The 21655-nt window shown below is 37.9% G+C and overlaps 1 protein-coding gene across 1 annotated transcript in view; it reads right to left on the minus strand.

Annotated features, from left to right (window-relative positions):
- The window catches only part of tspy (testis specific protein Y-linked), a 37091-nt gene extending 26050 nt beyond the window's left edge, over window positions 1–11041 (minus strand). Inside the window, exon 1 of the mRNA XM_028813259.2 lies at window positions 9784–11041. Within this exon, the coding sequence (XP_028669092.1) occupies window positions 9784–10662 (879 nt within the window). The 5' untranslated portion in view covers window positions 10663–11041. The remainder of the gene's footprint in view (window positions 1–9783) is intronic.
- Between the last annotated feature and the right edge of the window lie 10614 nt (window positions 11042–21655).

Below are 21655 nucleotides of genomic sequence, written 5' to 3' on the forward strand. Positions count from 1 at the left end.
CTGTATGCATCAGAAAATTCTGGGAAACAGCAATGACGCCAGCATAGAAAACATTGGATAGTAAGAGAGGTACATCCAGGACTTCAGTCCAAGGTTTCCTGTGATATCACACTCCTACAAGTCAAAAAATCAGGAGTAGTCTCCCCTAGACTTTCTCGTATACTCAGATATGGGGATGGATAATTAAGGAGTAAACCGCAAAACAGTGATTATATTTTTATATTATTTACATTAAAGTACCATCAACAACAAATCAATAAAATATTGAACAATTATTATAAAAGTAAAGTTGAATAAATCAGACTCTGCAGCTGCATAAATAAAAAAAAATGTAAAAAACAGTGTGTTCAGGAAAAGTACCACTTCCGGTTAGTGGAAATAGCCCAAAAGTTGATAGAAATCCCTGTTTTGTACCTAATACTTGTATGCAAAATTTGGTTGACTTAAATGAAAGCATATTCAAGTTATCATGTTTACATACACACACAAACAGACACACAAACATAATTCCAAAAATGGCATTTTCGGATTCAGGGAGGTCTAAAACGTCAAGATTCATCAAAATAGAATTTTTGGAGGATTCCAATAGTTTCCCTACACTTCGTATACGATAAAGTCAGGGAGGTCTAAAACGTTCAGATTCATCAAAATCTCAACATCGAATTTTTGGATGATTACCATACTTTCCCTATACTTCGTAATGAGAAAGTAAAAATGATAATAAAAAAATCATTATCTATTGTTCCTACTTTTTTTATTAATAATTCAAAGTTATTCTGTGATTTTATCACATAAATCCAAATATATTCTAACAGACACTTTGATACTTATACTGCAACATTCTAAAGTGGTGTTCTGATCAATCAGACGCCAATCTAAATCAGCCTATTTTCACTACAAAAGACATGACTTTTAATTTCGTCAATCACAAAAGATGACTTTTCATCAGCTGCTTTTCTAAGCTTACACATTAAATTTAGCTATAATGCTCCAACTGGTTTGCATTGTGTTTATTATTTGTCTGTGTGTCACACAGTACAGGTTTTGGTAAGAAACAATTACTGCATAATTAAATTGGTAATCCATATTTATAATTATACCTAAAGAATTAGGCATGACTAGCTGGTGCACTGGAAAAAAACAAGCAACAAAACCTGTATGCATATAGTTAATGTATATTTTAATAGCAAAATATGTGCAGTGCAATTAATGATTAAAACCTATAGATGCATGTGTATTTACATTAAAGCAGTTTTTAACTGCCAATAACAATTAAATTGAACCAATCTTGTAAGAATATATAAATATATATTTTTGTTAGACAAATGGTGAAAACTACTTTTTCTAAATTAAGCTTTGTTTCAGATAAGTACATTACTGAAAAAATAAACAAATATGACAGTTTGTAATTATGAGAAGCAATTTATTTTCTTTAATGCAATATTATGGATAAATATTTTCTCTACATACTGTATTTTATTAGTTTAAAAAGTATGTGTATTTTAAGGGAATTTATTCACTGTGGTATTTTAATCAACTGTCCAGGCTTTTTAAATTATTTTATTTAAAGTTTAACATTTTTTCACCACACTGCTTTCCACCTTGTACAATAACCATTTCTGCCACCTTATACTTGTGCATCTGTATACTTGTAATTATGCGCCAATGTTTTTTAAGTTTTGTTGACTGCTGTCATCATTGTAAACTACAAAACAAATGACACTTAGCTTTGTTTAATAATTTATCTCTTGTATTTTCCATAGCTCCCAATACAGAGACTCCTGGGTAAAAGTTTCTTTAGATGTGCTCCCTACTAACTGGCACCCCACACATATTCTGAGGGACATATCCAAAGGTTATGTTATATTTTTCTGTACTCATGAACTTTTAAAAAAGGCCAAAGAGAGTAGCTTCCAGGTAAATTGTGTATTTTGTGATGTTCTATATGATGTACTCTGTACATCTCCTCTTATGTGGTAATTTTTTACCATTTACTAGTATTCTGTAAATATGGAGTTACTTTATGTTTCTTAAAACCAGTTGTACAGTATATAATAAAAGGTCTTTTACTTCATAATTGCTGATATCTGTCTCTGCTTGTTCAAGTCTGGGATTGAGAAATGGGACATGTTTGGATTTGTAAGTAATGCTAAACTAGAAAAGAAAAGTGACTATTTGAATAAAAAGTAAGTCACAATGATAATATTTATGTTCCAGTAGGCTCAATTTGTTGTTTTCATATACACATATACAGTTTAACCTATGTGATAAAAACTTTCATTTTCCCAATTGAGCAAGATTCTGTTAAGCAGCTTCAGATGTATATCAAACACCCATTTAAAAAAAACAAAAAACAACAGTACAAACAACAATACTGAAGCATATGGTAGCATGGGAAACTACTCAATACCAATCCCTTCAAAAGGCTCACACCTAACAAATGATCTACTAAAGACTGAGGTGATGCAGCTTTTAGCACCACTTCCTCATTGCTCCACAAACACTGGCTGCATTCTACCCTGTCCATTTTCTTCAAGTACTTTGGTTTCCTCCTAAATCACAAATTACACGTTGAATTTGACCAGTCTAATACGAAACATCCTCTATTAAGACAGTTATTGTTTTGCACATGATTTTATGGAATTAGGCCTGCTCTGCCTTCCTTCAACACTGCAAGGATATTTTTCACTCCTGAATATCTGTACAATCCAAAAACTGCCATTTATTATAGACCCATTTCAACAAAACGTATGTCTAACACCATCAAACCCTCCAACATAGCAAAAAGTACAAGACAGTAAACAACCCAGGGTGGAATACCAGACCCAAACCATGTCACTTGTTCAAATATATGTTTACAGGACCAACTTCAAACTACCAGTCATGACAGCCATCTTTTAAAAAAAAAAAAAAAGCTGGGGATATTACATTTGTATTAGTTATTCCTGCAATTCAGTGTCCCTTTTGATTTAGCACATGTGCAGAATGCATAATTTTTCCATTTCTCAAAACTTTAAAAAAATGTATGCCTTACAAATGTTGTTACATGAAAAATAATTTGTTCGTGGTAAACTAATTAAATTCACAGCTCACTTATTTAGATAGGGAACATATTTTTTTTTGAGGATTAGAAATAGGTTGAAAAGGCTGTTGGTGTCAACAAGTGACATTAAACGACTAATCTAAAAGTTTTAAATAAAAGCAAAGATGTTGTACTGCGAACATTTTAGTGCTTTCAAATTGCTGACAAAGGCACCTAATGCATAATATTCTAAAAAAATGTTAAAGCATGTACAATATTTTAGGTTTACATTACTAAATAGTCTTCCCCTCTACTGACAATTTTTTCTATGGCAAATTCCTTCTCTACTGTGTAACACCATTAGGACGGTATGTATGAAGAAAGGTGATACAGAACATATCTCTGGAAACTTTTTTAAGCATTATCTGCTTAGTACACCAGGGAAACAGATTTTAATATTATAATATTGGTAAAGAAAACTCTCAGGTATCAAGTAAAGATGCCACAAACTGAATCAAGGTAACACAGGGCATTCCCAAAGAAAAGTATTTCTGATTTGTAATTTTCTCTGTTTAATATTATTCTATGACTATGAGTATCACCTAATGAGCTTTTAATTAAAATTTACCACTAACAGCATTTTTAAGTCTCACTGCAGAATAGTATATGCAAAACACATTAAAAAAACTGCATTAAAAATTATTTCAATGCAAATTAGATTTTCCAATGTACATATTTAATTCAAGGTGGAAGAGCCAGTACCTTTCCCAGCAGCTCTGGAAATAACACATGAACCAACCCGGTGCTTGTTTATCACAGGGTGAACTCCTGGACACACTCAAACTTACTTACATTGGACAATTTCAGAGCTGCTATTTAACCTAATCTGCACATCTTTGGCATGTGAGCGGAAACACCACATATTATAATGGAAAGCACATGCAAATCCCACAAAGTCAGAAACTGGGCCAAGATTTGAACCTAACTGGAGCTCTAAGGCAGCACCACTGTATTGGGAAAAATGTGGACTTTACAGGTTTTTAAAGAAACAAAATCACTCAGTTTAAAAAAATTAATAATCAAAAAGATCTAGAGTGTATAGTATCTCAGTTGCTTCATCATTGCAGGGCATACTCAAGCACAACCCCATACTCATTAATGTTCTGATTCACAGCTAATTTAGAGCTTTCCATCAATACATCACATGTGTCTTTGGAATACAGTTCAGAGGAAACCCAGTCGAATATAAGAAACTGATGAGGCTCATATACAAAAACAAGGTCCATGGAACTATGAGGCAGAAGTGTAAACCACAGTGACAATAACAAAAACACATACAGTACTGAACTTTCATAGCACATGCATAAATTTACTAGTAACATCAAAAAGTATACATGAACCCCTCCAAAGAAGATGGAACAATAATATGCAGTAGGGACAAAAATGACAGAACAGCAGCAACACAAAGCAGATATTTATAAATTAGAGAACATGCCGCCCATCATGAAGCATACATGAAATTTAAAAGTGATGCAGCACACACACACAACTGTATCAGGAACAGTTATGAATTTCATAAATACACACTGCAAAATTATAAGTGAATTAACAATCCTACTTTGATTAACAATATTATTCCCAGGAACCCAGTCCAGCATTCATTCCTGCATTGAGCCACATGCTACAATAAATGCTCCTAGCCCTCTAAATTTAATTAGGCAAATAATGTTATGTATAATAAACCTAAAAAAAATGATCCCATTAATGTAGTTTCTGCATTACACTATTTAAAAGGACATATAAAACAACCAGTTACCTAAGTGTAATAAAAAATAAAAAAGCACACAACAAAGGAAAAAAGAAATTTATATTACCTTCAACCAGGCTAGAAGAGTATTATGTTTATTTAAGAAGGAAACAAAAGTATTCTCTCTCTCTCTCTGATCTGGCATTTCTTCCAGTAGTGCCCCCAGCCAATTCTCAACCAAGAGTTAACACAACCCACAATGTAAACTGCAGGTTAATCTGTGTTTTCAAAAAATGTATCTTCCTAATATAAAATACTATTTGCAGTGTATTAACTGCTTTAAAAGTAGAATAAAATCCCTATATATTTTTAAATAAAGATGATGCAAATTTTAAAAAGTCTCAAACCCATGACTGTGTTTATTCTTTGCATCTGAAATAAGAGTATTTATCTATTTTGATTAAAATGATTGGGTAGAGAAAGAGAAAAGAACAGGTCCACATATTCAATTGAATCATCTTAAGAGTGTGGATTCACTTCCACATTCTGTGGTATAAGGGGTATGCCGTTGCTTCTCTAAAGTTTCTAACTGCCTAACACTGGATACAAAGATAATACACACTATTTACAGATTTAAGGAAGGCCTAAGAGAAGGTTTATGGATGTGGTGAGAGAGGACATGCAGGTGAATGGTGTAACAGAACAAGATGCAGAGGACAGAAAGATATGGAACAAGATGATCCGCTGTGGTGACCCCTAACAGGAGCAGCCGAAAGAAGAAGAATTTACAGATTTAATCCAATACTTCAAATTCAAATCAGAAACTAGCACCGATTTATCAATACCACAAATGTATGCCTTCCCTGGTAAACAGTACTTGATGGTGTGATGGTAAAAGGTGTAGCACCAAAAAATGGTTTGAAGGGAGTACTTATTTAAGATTCTCAATTCTCTCTACTTACTGTAGTTACCACAGATCAAAACAACTAAAGGAATACTGACTATTAATTGGAACTATAATCCTGCCAAAGTTAAGCCTAAATGTAACCAAGGGAAATGCTACAAACTGTCACAACTGTGGCAACATAACAGCCACTTCAGGCTAAAATCACCAAAAAGGTTCATTTAACCTTACACTTTATCAAGAGCCAGAATAGTGGGATTTTAAGGTTGTGGCCTCTACAGTCTGTGCCTTACCCTCTAGTGTCTACAGTACTTCCTCTTTTAACAATAATAATACATTTATTTGTAAGCGCCTTTCTAAATACTCAAGGACAACGAACAATAGATAAAACACACATAATAAACAAAACTAAAATACAAAAATTAAAATCAGACAGAGCAATTGTAATTAAAGAGAAAAAGCAGTCTTAAACAAATGAGTTTTAAGTTTAGATTTGAAAAGTGAAAATGTTTTAATATTTCTAAGCTCACATGGTAGTGAGTTCCACAGCTGGAATGCTCTGCTCCCCATGGTGGTAAGACGGACAAAAGGGACAGTCAAGTGGATGGAGGAAGAGGATCTAAGGGTACGGGAGGGGATGGCAACATGGAGGAGGTCAGACAGATATGGAGGGGCAAGGTTGTGGATAGCCTTAAAATTTAACAGAAGAATGTTGAATTGAATGCGGAACGTAACTGGAACCCAGTGAAGCTGCTGCAAGATGGGAGTGATATGGTGAATAGAGGGAGTTCTAGTAATGATGCGGGCAGCTGAATTCTGGACCAGTTGAAGCTCATAAAGAGATTTGCGAGAAAGACCAAAGAAAAAGGAATCTCAATAATCCAGACGAGAAATGACAAGGCGGTGAACAAGGATAGCAGTGGTATGGGGAGAAAGGGAGGGGCGAATACGATTAATGTTACACAAGTGGAAATATGCAGTCCGGGAGATATTATTGATGTGGGACTGAAAAGATAAAAATACTGTAAAGGATGACACCCAGACTCTTAACCTGTGGGGAAAGGGAGACAGAGGAATTTTCTAGTCTAAAAATGGAGTACAGTGCAGAAATATAAATGACCAAAGTAAGAATGCTGGTTTTATACTTTTGTCTGATTGTATGTATTAGTTTATTATGCTGAATTTGCCATTACTTTGTTTAAAAAAAAGTTTGAAGAGTTTGCACCCCATTATCACTGCCAATTTACTAAGCAATTAAGTGTACTATATGAAATGTCTCTTCAGACTTCCCAATCAACAGAGACTAACCTAGTAGCTTCTTTCGAAAGTAGTAAACTGATTTTTAAGCAACTGGAATAACTAGTTTTCTCTTAATATTCTATTTCCAGTTTGTTTCTAAATGACCAAACATTTGCTTGTTTTAAGTGATATATGCTTAAAGTGGAGATGTGTTGCACGTGGGTCACACATACATGTAACAAATTTCACTTTACTCTATACATGTGATAACAATCCTTCTCCTCCTACTACTATAAGGTAATTACTAATATGATTTGGTTATTTTCAAGAAAACAAGCGATATACGCCTACAGTAACATTATACTAGTATTTTGGAAAGCACAAAACTATCATTTACAATTTCAAAACTTTAAAATGTGGATTAGTCAGTAAATCTATTTCCTGCAGTAATATTCTCTATAAATAGTACATCTATAAATATTTTAAACATGTTTTTAAATAGCATAATGAAATGAAAACTTGGCAACTGTAAATTTTTTCTAAAAAAAAAAAAAAAAGTTGTAACACTTGAGTACAACAGTAAATCCTTTACTCAAATGTTTAATTGGGGAAGTGAGTGTCTGTTAACTCTGAATATTGTTTTATATTGTAATCTAAACATTTAAATGAAATAATTTAAATTAAGTACTCATAAAGTAAAACAATATTATAGGTATTAGACAAACAAGCTTGATGGACTGTATGATCTCCTCTCATTTGTCAAATTTATGTTTTTACGTACAAGCAATGGAAAATGCAGCACACAAAAAACTAAACAGTAAGCAGTACAGTATCTTTAAACGTCACATTAATGAAAAGTATTGCTGCACTATCCTTTGGGAATGTACTGTTAGTCACTCTCTGGAATTCTGCCGATGTGTCCTCCCATTAAACACCTTCAGTTAGTTGGAAACTATGATAAAAACTGTGTATATACTGTGTACAGTAGTAGCAGCCAAATTAATGGGAATCAACTGAAATATTTTCAGTTGACATTCATAGTCAGAGGTGCTCAACTGTATGTCTAATTTCTTAATGATTAAAGATGATTATATACTAATAATATCACACTATGGTCTGTCTGGCTGTTACATTCAAAGAGACACACTGGAAAAAACTGCAGGACTAAAAATTAAAAAATGAAGTGCCTCCTAAATGATATTATCTCTTTAATATAAACAATTATTATGAGTTTCCTTTCCCATGTGCTCTTAAAATCTGCAAAATGTGCTCTACAAATTGAAGGAATGGAGGCTAACATTATTTTTTTAATGACAATGTTTTCTAATTAGATAAATAATGAGTTTAATGTGAAAGCTCGTGACAATATAGGGATGGTTACTACCTGACACTCAATGCTGTCCTATTATACAGTAACAAGTCAGGTTTATAAATGTCACTGACAGATTACTTGGTAAATACAACAACCTGACATTGATTCAGACCCTTTAAATGTAAACAATGAATAATATCAAATGATCATCACAAACACAGAATTAGACATATACTGTATATAGCTAATAGCACAAACTTTCACTGACTTACACTATAGCAATTTGTTCCCATTGGATATGTCATGTTGGTTTGTGGTGTTGCCACAAAGCTCCAGGGACCCTGGTTATATTTACAGTGGTTGGTATGTGCATGTAGATTCTTTCTGAACTCATCTTGGAGTGCTCCAGTATCCCCAACAAACTTTAAAAATGTGAGTGTCAGGTTAGTAGGCAATTATTAATTAATCGGTCATAAGAGGGAAGTGTGCCCTGTGATGGACTTCCGTCCACTCCAGGGTCAGTTTCGACACAAAGTTAGCAGAAAAAGAGTGGATGGCATATGCTTGGGTGGATTTTTGTAAAGATACTACAGCAATATTGGAAGGGGATAGGGGACAGGTTGTGCTTGTGGTGTGCCTGTTAGAGCTTAGCAACTACTTTCAGTATGTTTAATAAAGAGATAATAAAGCACTTGTGTAAATCATAAAAAAAGAGAATAGTAATTGTAACTGTTTTGCATCGTTGTTTTAAACAGAACCTGCAGTTTCTTAAAAAAAATGTTTCCTAAAATGAGCACTACCCTGTATTTCAATATAAAAAAAAACTCCTTTTAGATTCTTACCATACAGTAAATGTAGACGAATGGCACGTTTGCAACAATATTAAACATATGCATAATAATGTCCTAGTTTGTGATCTGTGGTGTGCCTGCACAAATGAGAAGAACCACAGCAGCTTTATATGTGTGTGTGTACTTTTAGAAATAAACTGAAGTGGTTAACTAGTTCAAATTTGCAACTAGGAATGAAGCACAGAGTGATGAGAGCAAGTCTTAATACAGACCCAATACATAGTTGAAACACATCCTGGAATAAAATTTAAACATAGCCTTGTTATGTACACTGCAAGTGATGGATTTGGTCCTGGGCAGACATATAGATTTATGATCACAACTATAAGTCCAGCCTTCCTTATCTGTCACGCTTTTTGTCCAATGAAGTATCCTCAAAGTTAAGGTTATATTCTTTTTCTAATGGCAGCTGCACTGTGTTAATGAAACTTTTGATTTCGTTGTTATGCCTTAAAAATGCTTTGAAATAGATATTGTATAAGTGCGAGAATATTCTGTTGCATCTAAAATGCCATTAATACATGTGAAGAAACGATTAATGCGAAATGTTCACCACAAAGGCGCTATAAGAGAATGTTTTATTTTTACATGTTGTTTGCTTGGCACAGACTTAAATAACTCAATAAATAAAAGGAGTCACAATGAGCAAATACAACAAGGCAAAAAGCCTATCCATACACAATACCAGCTTCTTCAGTTAAAGGATACCGCCGTGACCCAAAAACCCGGGATGCTACGAATAATCTCGTTTCTTTGCTCTAGATGAGGCCGTCTCATTTGGCTGAATTTAAGCTCCAATCTGCGAAAGATCCGAGACGCCCTCTTCTCGATGTTCTCTAAATTGTTCTGCACCTGCATCAGCATCTCCAGGGAGCGCTGTGTCTCCGGGCTGTCTACTGAAACGATGGCACACTCATTATCGCCATTTTCCGAAGAACATGATGAAGAGGCGGAGGAAGAGGAGGAGCCCGTGTCCAGACCACCCTCATCATCTTCAACGCTCGTATCAATAATCTCTGTACCTTCCGAGTCCACTCTCACGCTGCGACACTTATTCACTCTGGATGTGGTTTCCTCTTCTGTCGTATTCTCAGAGGTTGTAGCTGTCTGACAATTAGGTGGACTAACCCATTCTGCTGAAGATGCCACATCCTCGCAGTTAACTGCATTACAGTCTACCTTGGGGCTTTCGTTACGCTCAGCGTCTCCTCCGCTCCGTGTCAAACTCGCTAAGGCCTCCGCCGCCGCCATAGCGGCCCAATCCGAGGATTCGGCGGTTGGCTGCTTCTCTTTAAGATGCGCGCTCTCGCCTTTCAATTCATCCTGCGCGTCCTCGGCAACAGCGAAATCCGCGCGCTTGATCTCTCGCGCCTTATCTTCATCCGTCTCCCTTTCCCCATCTAGAGCAGGATCCGGGCCATTGCCTCGGTCCAGATTCTTTTGAGAATCTCCATTGTGATTCCGCGCATTATTCAGCTCCGTGACTTTTGCTATTTTGGCAAGCGGCTCGGAAGATACACACTGCTTTTTTGGAGGCGTTCGTTGCCGCTTCAGTTTGGACTGTCCGTTCTTCGAAGCGTCGCTCATTTTGATATGCGCAATCAAATTATAACGACATATGCCCGAAACAAAAGCTTAACTTAGCTTGTAAAACTTGTACGGCGTTTCTTGTGCTGAAATAATTCCGACTGGAACGAAGGCTTATTTGCCTTCCAAGGAAGAGAACATCTCAAGCATCGTTGATAAACTTTCTCATTGCTTCACATTTATCTCGTTTATACGACCTCTTGTTGATTTTATTTCTCCGCACAGCGTCGCGCTCGCTCAGCAAGGAACCTGCGCCGTTCATTGGCTACTACATGCCGCGCCGAAATAGCTGTAGCCAATCGTAACGACAGAGCGCCTGCCCTCGCGGTTTGTTTATCCACATGACACTCACTCGATTGGACGTAGAGGTCAAGAAGTCTCGGACGGGCCAATGAAAAGACCACTAAGGTCGCGGAAGAGCGTCCCTTCTACTTCCGTTTGGCTAATTAAGCGATCGAAGGGTGGAGTCCTGCTCGTGTGTGTCGTCTGTATTTAGGCGTGTATGTAGGGACTGGCTATGGGTTCCTGCGAAGGGTGGATCTTTGTGAACAAAGCGTTTTTTGGCGCTTGTTGTGCTGCTGATATGCTAATATGTTTTAACGTGTTTGCTCGCTGACGTTGAGCTGGGAAAATGTAATCATTTCAAAGCGATGTATACTAAAACAGTATTAGGTCTAATAGCAAAGCCGATAGGTTAAACCGCTGAGCTCGCGTATTTCTGTGGCTGCCAGGATATTGATCTGATCATGACGAGTTGTAACCTTAACACATTCTTAAATAAACTTAGACGTTTTATGATTTTTTTTTTATTTACCACGATCGGCCATTAACTTGTATTTTCTATGGCAAAACTTAGTGGTGGATCCGAAAAAAGTATGTCTGTATTAAAGGGTGGCCACAAGGAAGACTAGTGACGTTTTTAGAATTTGTGCTGTAGCAACGAGGTATTTCACTAAATCAACACATGCACAGTGTTATTATAATAAAGCACATTTATTCATATTTTAATATTGTATTACGTAAAATGAACCGCGTTGGTAGCATTATCAACATTTGTACAGACCACTGTGTACTAGAATCAGCATGAATCAACTGACAAAATTTCATATCTTGAATAATGCTTTCTTTCTGTAATTACTATGTAAATAAGTTTACACGTTTAAAGTAATTTAAGCGTTAATTGCTTTGTTAGGCATTTCCGAAGATTAATGGAGAGAGAATGCACTTCTGTAACTGCTGCAACAAACTTTGCAGTGTGCGTTTTTGGGTTAGTCTCACCCCCCAACCGATTATTACATTTTCTGTTTCTTTGCATGTTTGACTTCCGTTTTTCGGGTTCACCCAACCCTAGTTTCTCCCCAAATCTTAAGGGTATTGGAGCATACATTTTTACAGCCACATGCCCCAGCTGACACAAACCATCTGTGGCCTTTTAGTTTAAGGTTGTTATTTCACTTACACATAAAAGGCATAATGCAAGAGGTCAAGGTGGCAAGAAATTTGACTGAAATCTGAATGTTGTTTTTTAATTAAAAATTGCAAGTGTGTAGTTATATTATAGGACAACATAACCACGTTTAATTTTTAAATAGTTTTGATCAACTTTAAAAATCTAAGATGATATTTAGTCATCCATTTTCAGATCCCATCATTTCTATTACTGGATTGTGAGAGACAGGTCTCTATCCCAGTAACATTGTAAAGCACAACTTGAAAATAAAAAGAAACTTCCAATTATCTTTTACTTGTGAGAGTCTAGTTCCTCAATGTGAGAGTTATTTCATAACATATAAACGAACAAGATCATATCATTGTCTTGCTAGTGTATGCATGTTGTGTCATTCTAGTTGAGCACATTATACAATTCCATTATCATTTTAATAAGAGGTGATATTTTGAATTCACTCCCCCCTTTCTTTTTCTAACTACTTGTGAAGTTAAGAGTTGGAAGGGCTCAGAACTCATTCCTTCCTTCCTTCCTTCCTTCCTTGGTAATTTGTTACTCCAGCTTCTTTCTTCTTCTTTCGGCTGCTCCTGTTAGGGGTTGCCACAGTGGATCATCTTCCATATCTTTCTGTCCTCTGCATCTTGCTCTGTTACACCCATCACCTGCAATGTCCTTCTTGCAGCACATCCATAAACCTTCACTTAGACCTTCCTCTTTTCCTCTTCTCTGGCAGCTCTATCCTTAGCATCTTTCTCCCAATATACCCAGCATCTCTCCTCTGCACATGTGCAAACCAACGCAATCTCGCCTCTCTGACTTTATCTCCCAACTGTCCAACTTGAGCTGACCCCCTACTTATTTCTAATCCTATCCATCCTTGTCACACCCAGTGGAAATCTTAGCATCTTTAACTCTGCTACCTCCAGCTCTGTCTCCTGCTTTCTGGTCAGTGCCACCGTCTCCAACCCATATAACATAGCTGGTCTCACTACTGTCCTGTAGACCTTCCCTTTCACTCTTGCTGATACCCATCTGTCACAAATTACTCCTGACACTCTTCTCCACCCATTCCACCCTGCCTGCACTCTCTTTTTCACCTCTCTTCCACAATCCCCATTACTCTGTACTGTTAATCCCAAGTATTTAAACTCATCCACCTTCACCAGCTCTACTCCCTGCATCCTCACCATTCCACTGACCTCCTCTCTCATTTGCACACATGTATTCTGTCTTGTCCTTACTGACCTTCATTCGTCTCCTCCCTAGAGCGTATCTCCACCTCTCTAGAGTCTCCTCAACCTGCTCCCTACTGTCGCTACAGATCACAATGTCATCAGCAAATATCATAGTCCACGGGGACTCCTGTCTAATCTCGTCTGTCAACTTGTCCATCACCATTGCAAATAAGAAAGGGCTCAGAGCCGATCCCTGATGTAATCCCACCTCCACTTTGAATGCATCCGTCACTCCTACCGCAGATCTCACCACTGCCACACTTTCCTTGTACATACTCTATCCTGTACAACTCTTACGTATTTCTCTGCCACTCCCGACTTCCTCATACAATACCAGAGCTCCTCTCGAGGCACCCTGTCATATGCTTTCTCCAGGTCCACAAAGACGCAATGCAACTCCTTCTGGCCTTCTCTAAACTTCTCCATCAACATTCTCAGAGCAAACATTGCATCTGCAGTGCTCTTTCTAGGCATGAAACCATACTGCTGCTCACTAATCATCACCTCACTTCTTAACCTAGCTTCCACTACTCTTTCCCATAACTTTATGTTGTGGCTCATCAATTTTATTCCCCTGTAGCTACTGCAGTCCTGCACATCCCCCTTATTCTTAAATACACCAGTACACTTCTTCTCCACTCCTCAGGCATCCTCTCACTTTCCAAGATTCCATTAAACAATCTGGTTAAAAACTCCACTGCCATCTCTCCTAAACACCTCCACGCTTCCATAGGTATGTCATTTGGCCCACCGCCTTTCCCATTTTTCATCTTCTTCATAGCTGTCCTTACTTCCTCCTTGCTAATCCATTGCACTTCCTGATTCACTATCTCCACATCATCCAACCTCTTCTCTCTCTCATTCTCTTCATTCTTCAGCCTCTCAAAGTACTCTTTCCATCTGCTCAACACACTCTCCTCGCTTATGAGTACGTTTCCATCTTTATCCTTTATCACCCTAACCTGCTGCACATCTTTCCCTGCTCAGTCCCTCTGTCTAGCCGATCGGTACAGGTCCTTTTCTCCCTCCTTAGTATCCAACTTCTAATACAACTCATCATACGCCTTTTCTTTAGCCTTCGCCACCTCTCTCTTCACCTTGCGCCTTATCTCCTTGTACTCTTGTCTACTTTCTGCATTTCTCTGACTATCCTACTTCTTCTTTGCCATCCTCTTCCTCTGTATACTCTCCTGCATTTCCTCATTCCACCACCAGGTTTCCTTTTCCTCCTTCCTCTTTCCAGATGTCACGCCGAGCACCCTTCTTGCTGTCACCCTTACTACATCTGCTGTAGTTTCCCAGCTGTCTGGTAACTCTTCACTGCCACCCAGTGCCTGTCTCACCTCCTCCCTAAACTCAACCTTGCAGTCTTCCTTTTTCAACTTCCACCATTTGATCCTTGGCTCTGCCCTCACTCTCTTCCTCTTCTTGATCTCCAAAGTCATCCTACAGACCACCATCCTATGCTGCTTAACTACACTTTCCCCTGCCACCACTTTGCAGTCTTCAATCCCCTTCAGGTCAACTCTTCTGCATAGGATGTAATCTGCCTCTGTGCATCTTCTTCCACTCTTGTACGCAACCCTGTGTTCCTCCCTCTTCTTAAAATACATATACACCACAGCCATGTCCGTCCTTTTGGCAAAATCCACTATCCTCTGACCTTCTTCATTCCTCTCCTTGACACCATACCTACCCATCACCTCCTCGTCTCCACTGTTCCCTTCACCAACATGCCCATTGAAATTTGCTCCAATCACCACTTTCTGTCCCTTTGGTACACTGTTCATCACTTCATCCAACTCTCCAAAAATCCTCTTTCTCACCCATTGCACACCCAATTTGCAGTGCATATGCACTAACAACATTCATCATCACACCTCCTATTTCCAGTTTCATAATCATTACCCTGCCTGACACTCTTTTCACCTCCAAAACACTCTTGACATACTGCTCCTTCAGAATAACTCCTACCCCATTTCTCCTCCCATCCACACCATGATAGAACAATTTGAATCCACCTCCAATCCACCTGGCCTTACGCTGAGGTGTTTGGATTCATATAAAAATATTGATGTGGTAGCTAGCCTCTTGAAACTGTATGGATTTTGCAACATTTTTCTTTTGACTAAGATTTGGTTTTGCAATCGTTTTATTTTTGAATTTCTGGCTTAGACCTCTGCTCATTTTGATGTTAGTTTTGTTCTTGTCCTTGTCCAAATTTTGCATCCTTCCTTGTTATTGCCATTTACAATCATCGCTAAAAGTATTCTTACATCTTTTTACCAAAGCCAAAACACTAATTCAGAAACAAAATCAAATATCTAAATCAAAATTGTACATAAATAAGTCTTGTTCAGTTTTTCCTTCAAGGTATCTAAAAATGTGAGGTCAATTTTGAGGGCTGCGGGTTTTTATTCCAAGCAATTTCATGATCATTGAGTCATTTTCCCTCTAAATGATTTAATTTTTTAATGTACTGGTCTGATATTTTTCTGTAGTATTTTTTTTAAAACAGAATATAGGAACCATTATTAAATATCATGGCTGCCATGGTGTCATGAGTCACTTGGTATGTGCGTTGTTTGTCTAGCAATCACACAGATGTTCTCCCTGCCTGGAATTCAGTTATATTCAAATTTTATATGTATTGTTGGTGTGTTTTTGAAACCTGTCATTCTCAATTTGGACTTTATTTACACTTGTACTTGGTTTTTGTTAAAATTTACATTTTGTGATTGCTGTTCTAGCAATATTATTTTGTGATTCTTATACTTGGATGCTCACCACCATATTATGACTTTTTCTGTACCTCTTTACCCAATTACTGCAGATCAATTAGACAGATATTCACAGAACAAATGGGTTTTCAGTTGCTTCTTAAATGCACTGAGGAAGCTAGCAGTTCAAATGGAGGTGGGTAGCTAGTTCCAGCAATTATGAACTACACAGTAAAAGAGTCTGGATTGAGATTTGATACCTTGCAGAGGTGGCATCACCAGACTCTGTTCCCTGGCAGACCTGAGTGTGCGAGAAGAAGCATAAAACCTCACCAGTGTCTCCATTTACTCAGGTGCTGACCAATTGACTGCTTTGTCATCAGGGATCAGGGATTTGAACTTAATGCATGCCGCTACAGGGAGCCAAAGTAGTGACCTGAAGAGAGGAGTGACATGTGCCTGTCTCATCTGGTTAAATGCAAGATAGGCTGCCGCATTCTGAACCATCTGCTGCGGTGTGACACATGTGGATACTACAGCCAGAAGTCAGTTGCAGTAGTCCAGTTGTGACAAGAACAAAGCCTGGACCAGAAGTTGTGCTGCATATTCCATCAGATAAGGTCTGATCTTACAGATGTTGTACAGCATGAGCCTGCATGAAAGGGAAATAGCAGAAATGTGGTCAGAAAAAGATAGCTGCTTATCAATTTCCACCCTATGGTTGAAACAGTATGATGCCAATTGGGGATACATATAATGTGTACAAAGATTTTCGTTTTCCTCCTCTAAAAATGAAGGTAAATTTATGTTAATTAGCAGTGCCCTGTAAAATGTCCGAAAAAATACACAGAAATAAAATTAGTTTGCATAGATAACTTAGATAACTGCAATAAGGCAATCCAAGAAATTCCACATTAGATGCCAAAGAAGCAAACATTGAAACATTCCTCACGCATACAACAAGATTTTGAAATGACTGGAAATTCATGTGGAATGAAAAATTATTTGCATCGAAGCTTAAGATAGAAATAAAGTTCTGCTGTGAATGTGGTGGAGTTTGGCACAAAGGGCAAGGCTGCATATTAAGTTGCCAGAAATATATGATACAGGTGATTCACCAGAAGAAGACTTCTTTAGAAAATCTGTATTTTATGTTTTGTTAAACAATGCTATAGCAGGATTAACTATAAGATTTGATGCTGTGAAGCAGTTGGCTAAAAAGTTTAATTTCACATGGGAATATCTTACAATGTCTAAAAGTGACTTGAAAGAAATAGCTTAATCTTTATCAAAGCAGCATCTTGACAAATGATGAGGATTTTGTAGAAGAAATACAACATTTAGGCTCACTACTTAAGGCAAGTTTTGGAAATGCATAGTTAAAACCATTAAACACATATTAAAGTTTTTCTCAGTTGCTAAAACACTAAACCCTATTCTCTGAACCAAATTCTTGGTGGCGAGGACTCATTTTTTGAATCAAACACTCTTTTGGCCAACCTCAAGCACTGTTCGGTTACTTACAGCCAATTTGCAAAACTCATCCCCTCTTTTTTGCTAAACCTTAAACACATTCCCAGTCACTAAACACATTCCACACTGTGATACACTTGTGTTGCAAACTTGTAAACACCGGCAGCAAAATGTGAACACAGATCCAACACGGCTGTCATCTCTTACACACAACGACTCAAAATTGAACAGACATGTTTCTAATGACCAATTAGGCAGGATAAAGTCAGTTCAGAGTGCACAGGTGGCACACGTGCATCCATCTGCAATGGACAGAAACATACAGAGAGGCAGAGGGGGAAGAGCTCATGTGAGAAGTGGTGGACGAGGAAGACCAAGAACAATCATCACTGATGAAATTCGGGCAACTGTTGTACACCATGTTCCTGTTCATGGTATAACAATGAGGGAAGTCAGACAAAGAGTCCAACCCAATTTGAGCAGGTTCTCTGTGGCCGGCATCATCAGGATATTCAGAGAAAAGAACAGGTAATTGTTCCTTGCTGTACAACATTTGACATACTGTATACTATGCTGTAAGTGCTGTTATGTTCATTACAATACTGTTTCTACAGGCTGTATATGTTTGTAAGTGCATTGTCACCTCTGTAGAATACAAACATGACCAAATGAGGGTGGAAGGACTGCTCTTTTCTCCCAACAACAAGAAGCACTCATTGTTGATATGGTGCTTCAAAATAATGCTATCCGACTCCGTGAAATCCAGCAGAGAGTGATTGAAGACAATGTCAACTTTGATGGAATCAACAGTGTATCTCGTCAACTATTGACCGTGTCCTCCAATGCAACAGACTTAGCATGAAACAGGTGTACAGAGTACCCTCTGAGCGCAACTCTGCAAGAGTCAAAGATCTAAGACATCTATAACCAACACACACTTTCAGCACTGACGCTTCCAGTACAATTCTATGCTCATAGGCCTACTGTGACTGTAGGCTAGTAGTTGCAGTTGCTACCTTTACAGTACTGTGAAATATATCGTGATGTATGTAAATCTGGAGTGCATATACTGTAAATACGCTATTGCAGAGGTCTGTCTTTTTGTATCACTTACTGTACTAAACCACTTATCTATTTCTATAGAGAATGTTTGCACTGGAGTCCTTGGAAAGGCCCCATGAATACATTTTCATAGATGAAGCAGGGTTCAATCTGGCAAAAAGGAGGCGGAGAGGCAGGAACATATTGGTCAATGTGCAATCGTGGAAGTCACTGGTCAGCATGGTGGCAATGTCACCCTTTGTGCAGCCATAAGTAACTGGGGGGTTCTCCATTATCATGCAAACCTGGGACCATATAACAAAGAATATCTCTTTACATTTCTGGGTGGTGTACAGGATATTATGGCTGCATGTGAACAGCTGGATCAGTAAGCAGTGCGTCCTATATATGTCATAGTTTGGAACAATGTGAGCTTTCACCATGCTGTCCTGATACATGAGTAGTTCACCGACAACCAGTGCTTCATAAAGGTCTTCCTTCCACCTTATAGCCCCTTCCTGAATCCAATAGAGGAGTTCTTCTCTGTGTGGCGGTGGAAGGTCTATGACTGACAGCCCTACAACAGGAAAACTTTATTGGAGGCAATGGAACATGCCTGTTGTCACAAGAACAAGTCAAAGACATCAAGAAGATACTTGCCGTGTGTATGATCTGAACACATTGTGTTGTTTGTTTTTGAACACAGGGTAACTGGTTTTGAGGTGGTAGTTTGGTTTTGATAGGAAAGTCTGGGTTTTGTGAATGTAGTTTGAATTTTCGGATTTGTGTTTAAGGTTTTGAGGTTTGGGTGGGTGGAGGTTTCAATAAATATGTTATAGCAAATGGGAAAAACTGTAACAGAATACAGACTTGGTGACCTGATTCTGAATGTCGGTCTCAGCTGTTGAATACTTTTAACAATTCCAGCAACAGCATCTTCTGCAGAGAGATCATTTCACAAACTCAGACTGATTAAGAATTTTATAAACATCTCGAAAAAAGTCTTGAAGATTTGGCCAGGCTGAATATTAAATTAAAGATTGCCATAATAAGTCATTTGGATGCTGTCATTAGAATTTTTTTTTCACAAAAAAGATAAAGAAAGCTTGATTTTAAGTAAGCACTAAGCTTGTTTTTTGTTTTTGATTTATAATTCTTTCATGTTGTATGCATTATTGAATTTGTAGTATGAATAAAAAAGGATGTTCAAATATGATTTTTTTTCTCCTGATCTGCATTGTTGCATATAAAGATGGTCAACTGTTAATTCTTCCCCGTGTTCCCTCTTTTCACTCTTTAACATATATGAGGGAATATAGGGACCACAAATGTAGAAAATCAATAAAGCACGCAATTTCACCCCTCTCCATCCATTTTCCAACTCGCTGAATCCGAACACAGGGTCACGGGGGTCTGCTGGAGCCAATCCCAGCCAACACAGGGCACAAGGCAGGAAACCAATCCCGGGCAGGGTGCCAACCCACCGCAGGACACACACAAACACACCCACACACCAAGCACACACTAGGGCCAATTTAGAATCACCAATCCACCTAACCTGCATGTCTTTGGACTGTGGGAGGAAACCGGAGCACCCGGAGGAAACCCACGCAGACACGGGGAGAACATGCAAACTCCACGCAGGGTGGACCCGGGAAGCGAACCCGGGTCTCCTAACTGCGAGGCAGCAGCGCTACCACTGCGCCACCGTGCCGCCATTTCACCCCTCTCTCACTTTCTATATCTTTTTTGACCTTATACTTAAAACTGTAGATAAAACCATGGTGGCTAATGGAGCAAGAGACGGGTTCTGGAAACATGTTTGTACCACCTCATAAAATTCTTCTCAAAAATGGAGTAGCACTAAGAAAACTCACATGGATACTGGGGGCGGATGTGCAGTAACACTTTATACTGACTTTTATTAATAAGTTGCGTAACAGATTATTAGTTCGTGTGCATTTAAAAAGTTATAAATGTTATTCAATTATCATACATATATTGCTGAGTTTATAATAATTTTCATTAATAATTCATTAACATGCATACAGAACACTAATGCATCTTTACATTTTTATAAATCATTTATTCATTAGTTTTAGATCTTTTTGCAATATATTGTCTAAAGCTGAAGCTATTCATGAATTGTAAAGTTTTTTAATAAATATAATTAAAGTTATTGCAACAGTGGTACAGTGGTAGCACTGCTGCATTAAAGCAAGGAGACTGGGGTTTAAGTTCTAAGTGCTGCTTGGAGGTTGCATGTTTTCCCTTTGTCACATAGACTTCCTCCCACTGTCCAAAGACATGTAGGTTAGATGGATTGGTGTTGCTAAATTGGCCTGTACTCTGTGTGTGTTTGTGTGTGTGTTTGCAATGGGCTGGCCAGGTTTGTGCCTTCCTTGTGTCAGATACTTGCTGGGAAAGGTCCCAGCTTCCCCGCACCCCTGCTCTGCATAAGAAGGTTTAGAAAATGGATACATGTGTACATTTCTTAGAGGCAGTGAACTCGCCATTAGTCAAACTGAGGTGTCTTCAACAGCGAGGCAGCAGCACTAACACAAAGTGCCAGTCAAGATACATTTGCATTATGAAAATTTAAAATGTTGGCATCTAATAAAGATGCTACGTATGATAAAGACACCCAACAACATGCTATTTTGCCAAGAGCAAATACACTCTTTTGCACGTTTCATGCTGGGCTTGTTTAGCATCATGTGTGACTGAGGCAGAAGTAATTCCAGGATATGCAAAGCAGAATTATGACAAAGCAAAATTTGTTGTATTACTGGTATGCCCGGCCTAGGAAGCTGTGTTTCACAAGGGCTATTGTTTGTTAAAAAAAGGTAATTTAGGTTTTGAGACTAATTTAAACTAAAATCTTTATATCTATGGAAAAATATTAGCTAATGGGAAAGTCAAGCTTTCACTTATGAAGTCCTCTACATTATATTGCTATGCCAATTTATGTGCTACATCCATAAATCTAGAACAATGAACTTTAAGCTCAAATTTTGTAACTCTCCAATTAATTTTGCAAATATATGAGATACATAAAGCTATAAACAATCCATTCA

Source organism: Erpetoichthys calabaricus, chromosome 11 (assembly GCF_900747795.2).
Source record: "Erpetoichthys calabaricus chromosome 11, fErpCal1.3, whole genome shotgun sequence".
Taxonomy (NCBI): Eukaryota; Metazoa; Chordata; class Cladistia; order Polypteriformes; family Polypteridae; genus Erpetoichthys; species Erpetoichthys calabaricus.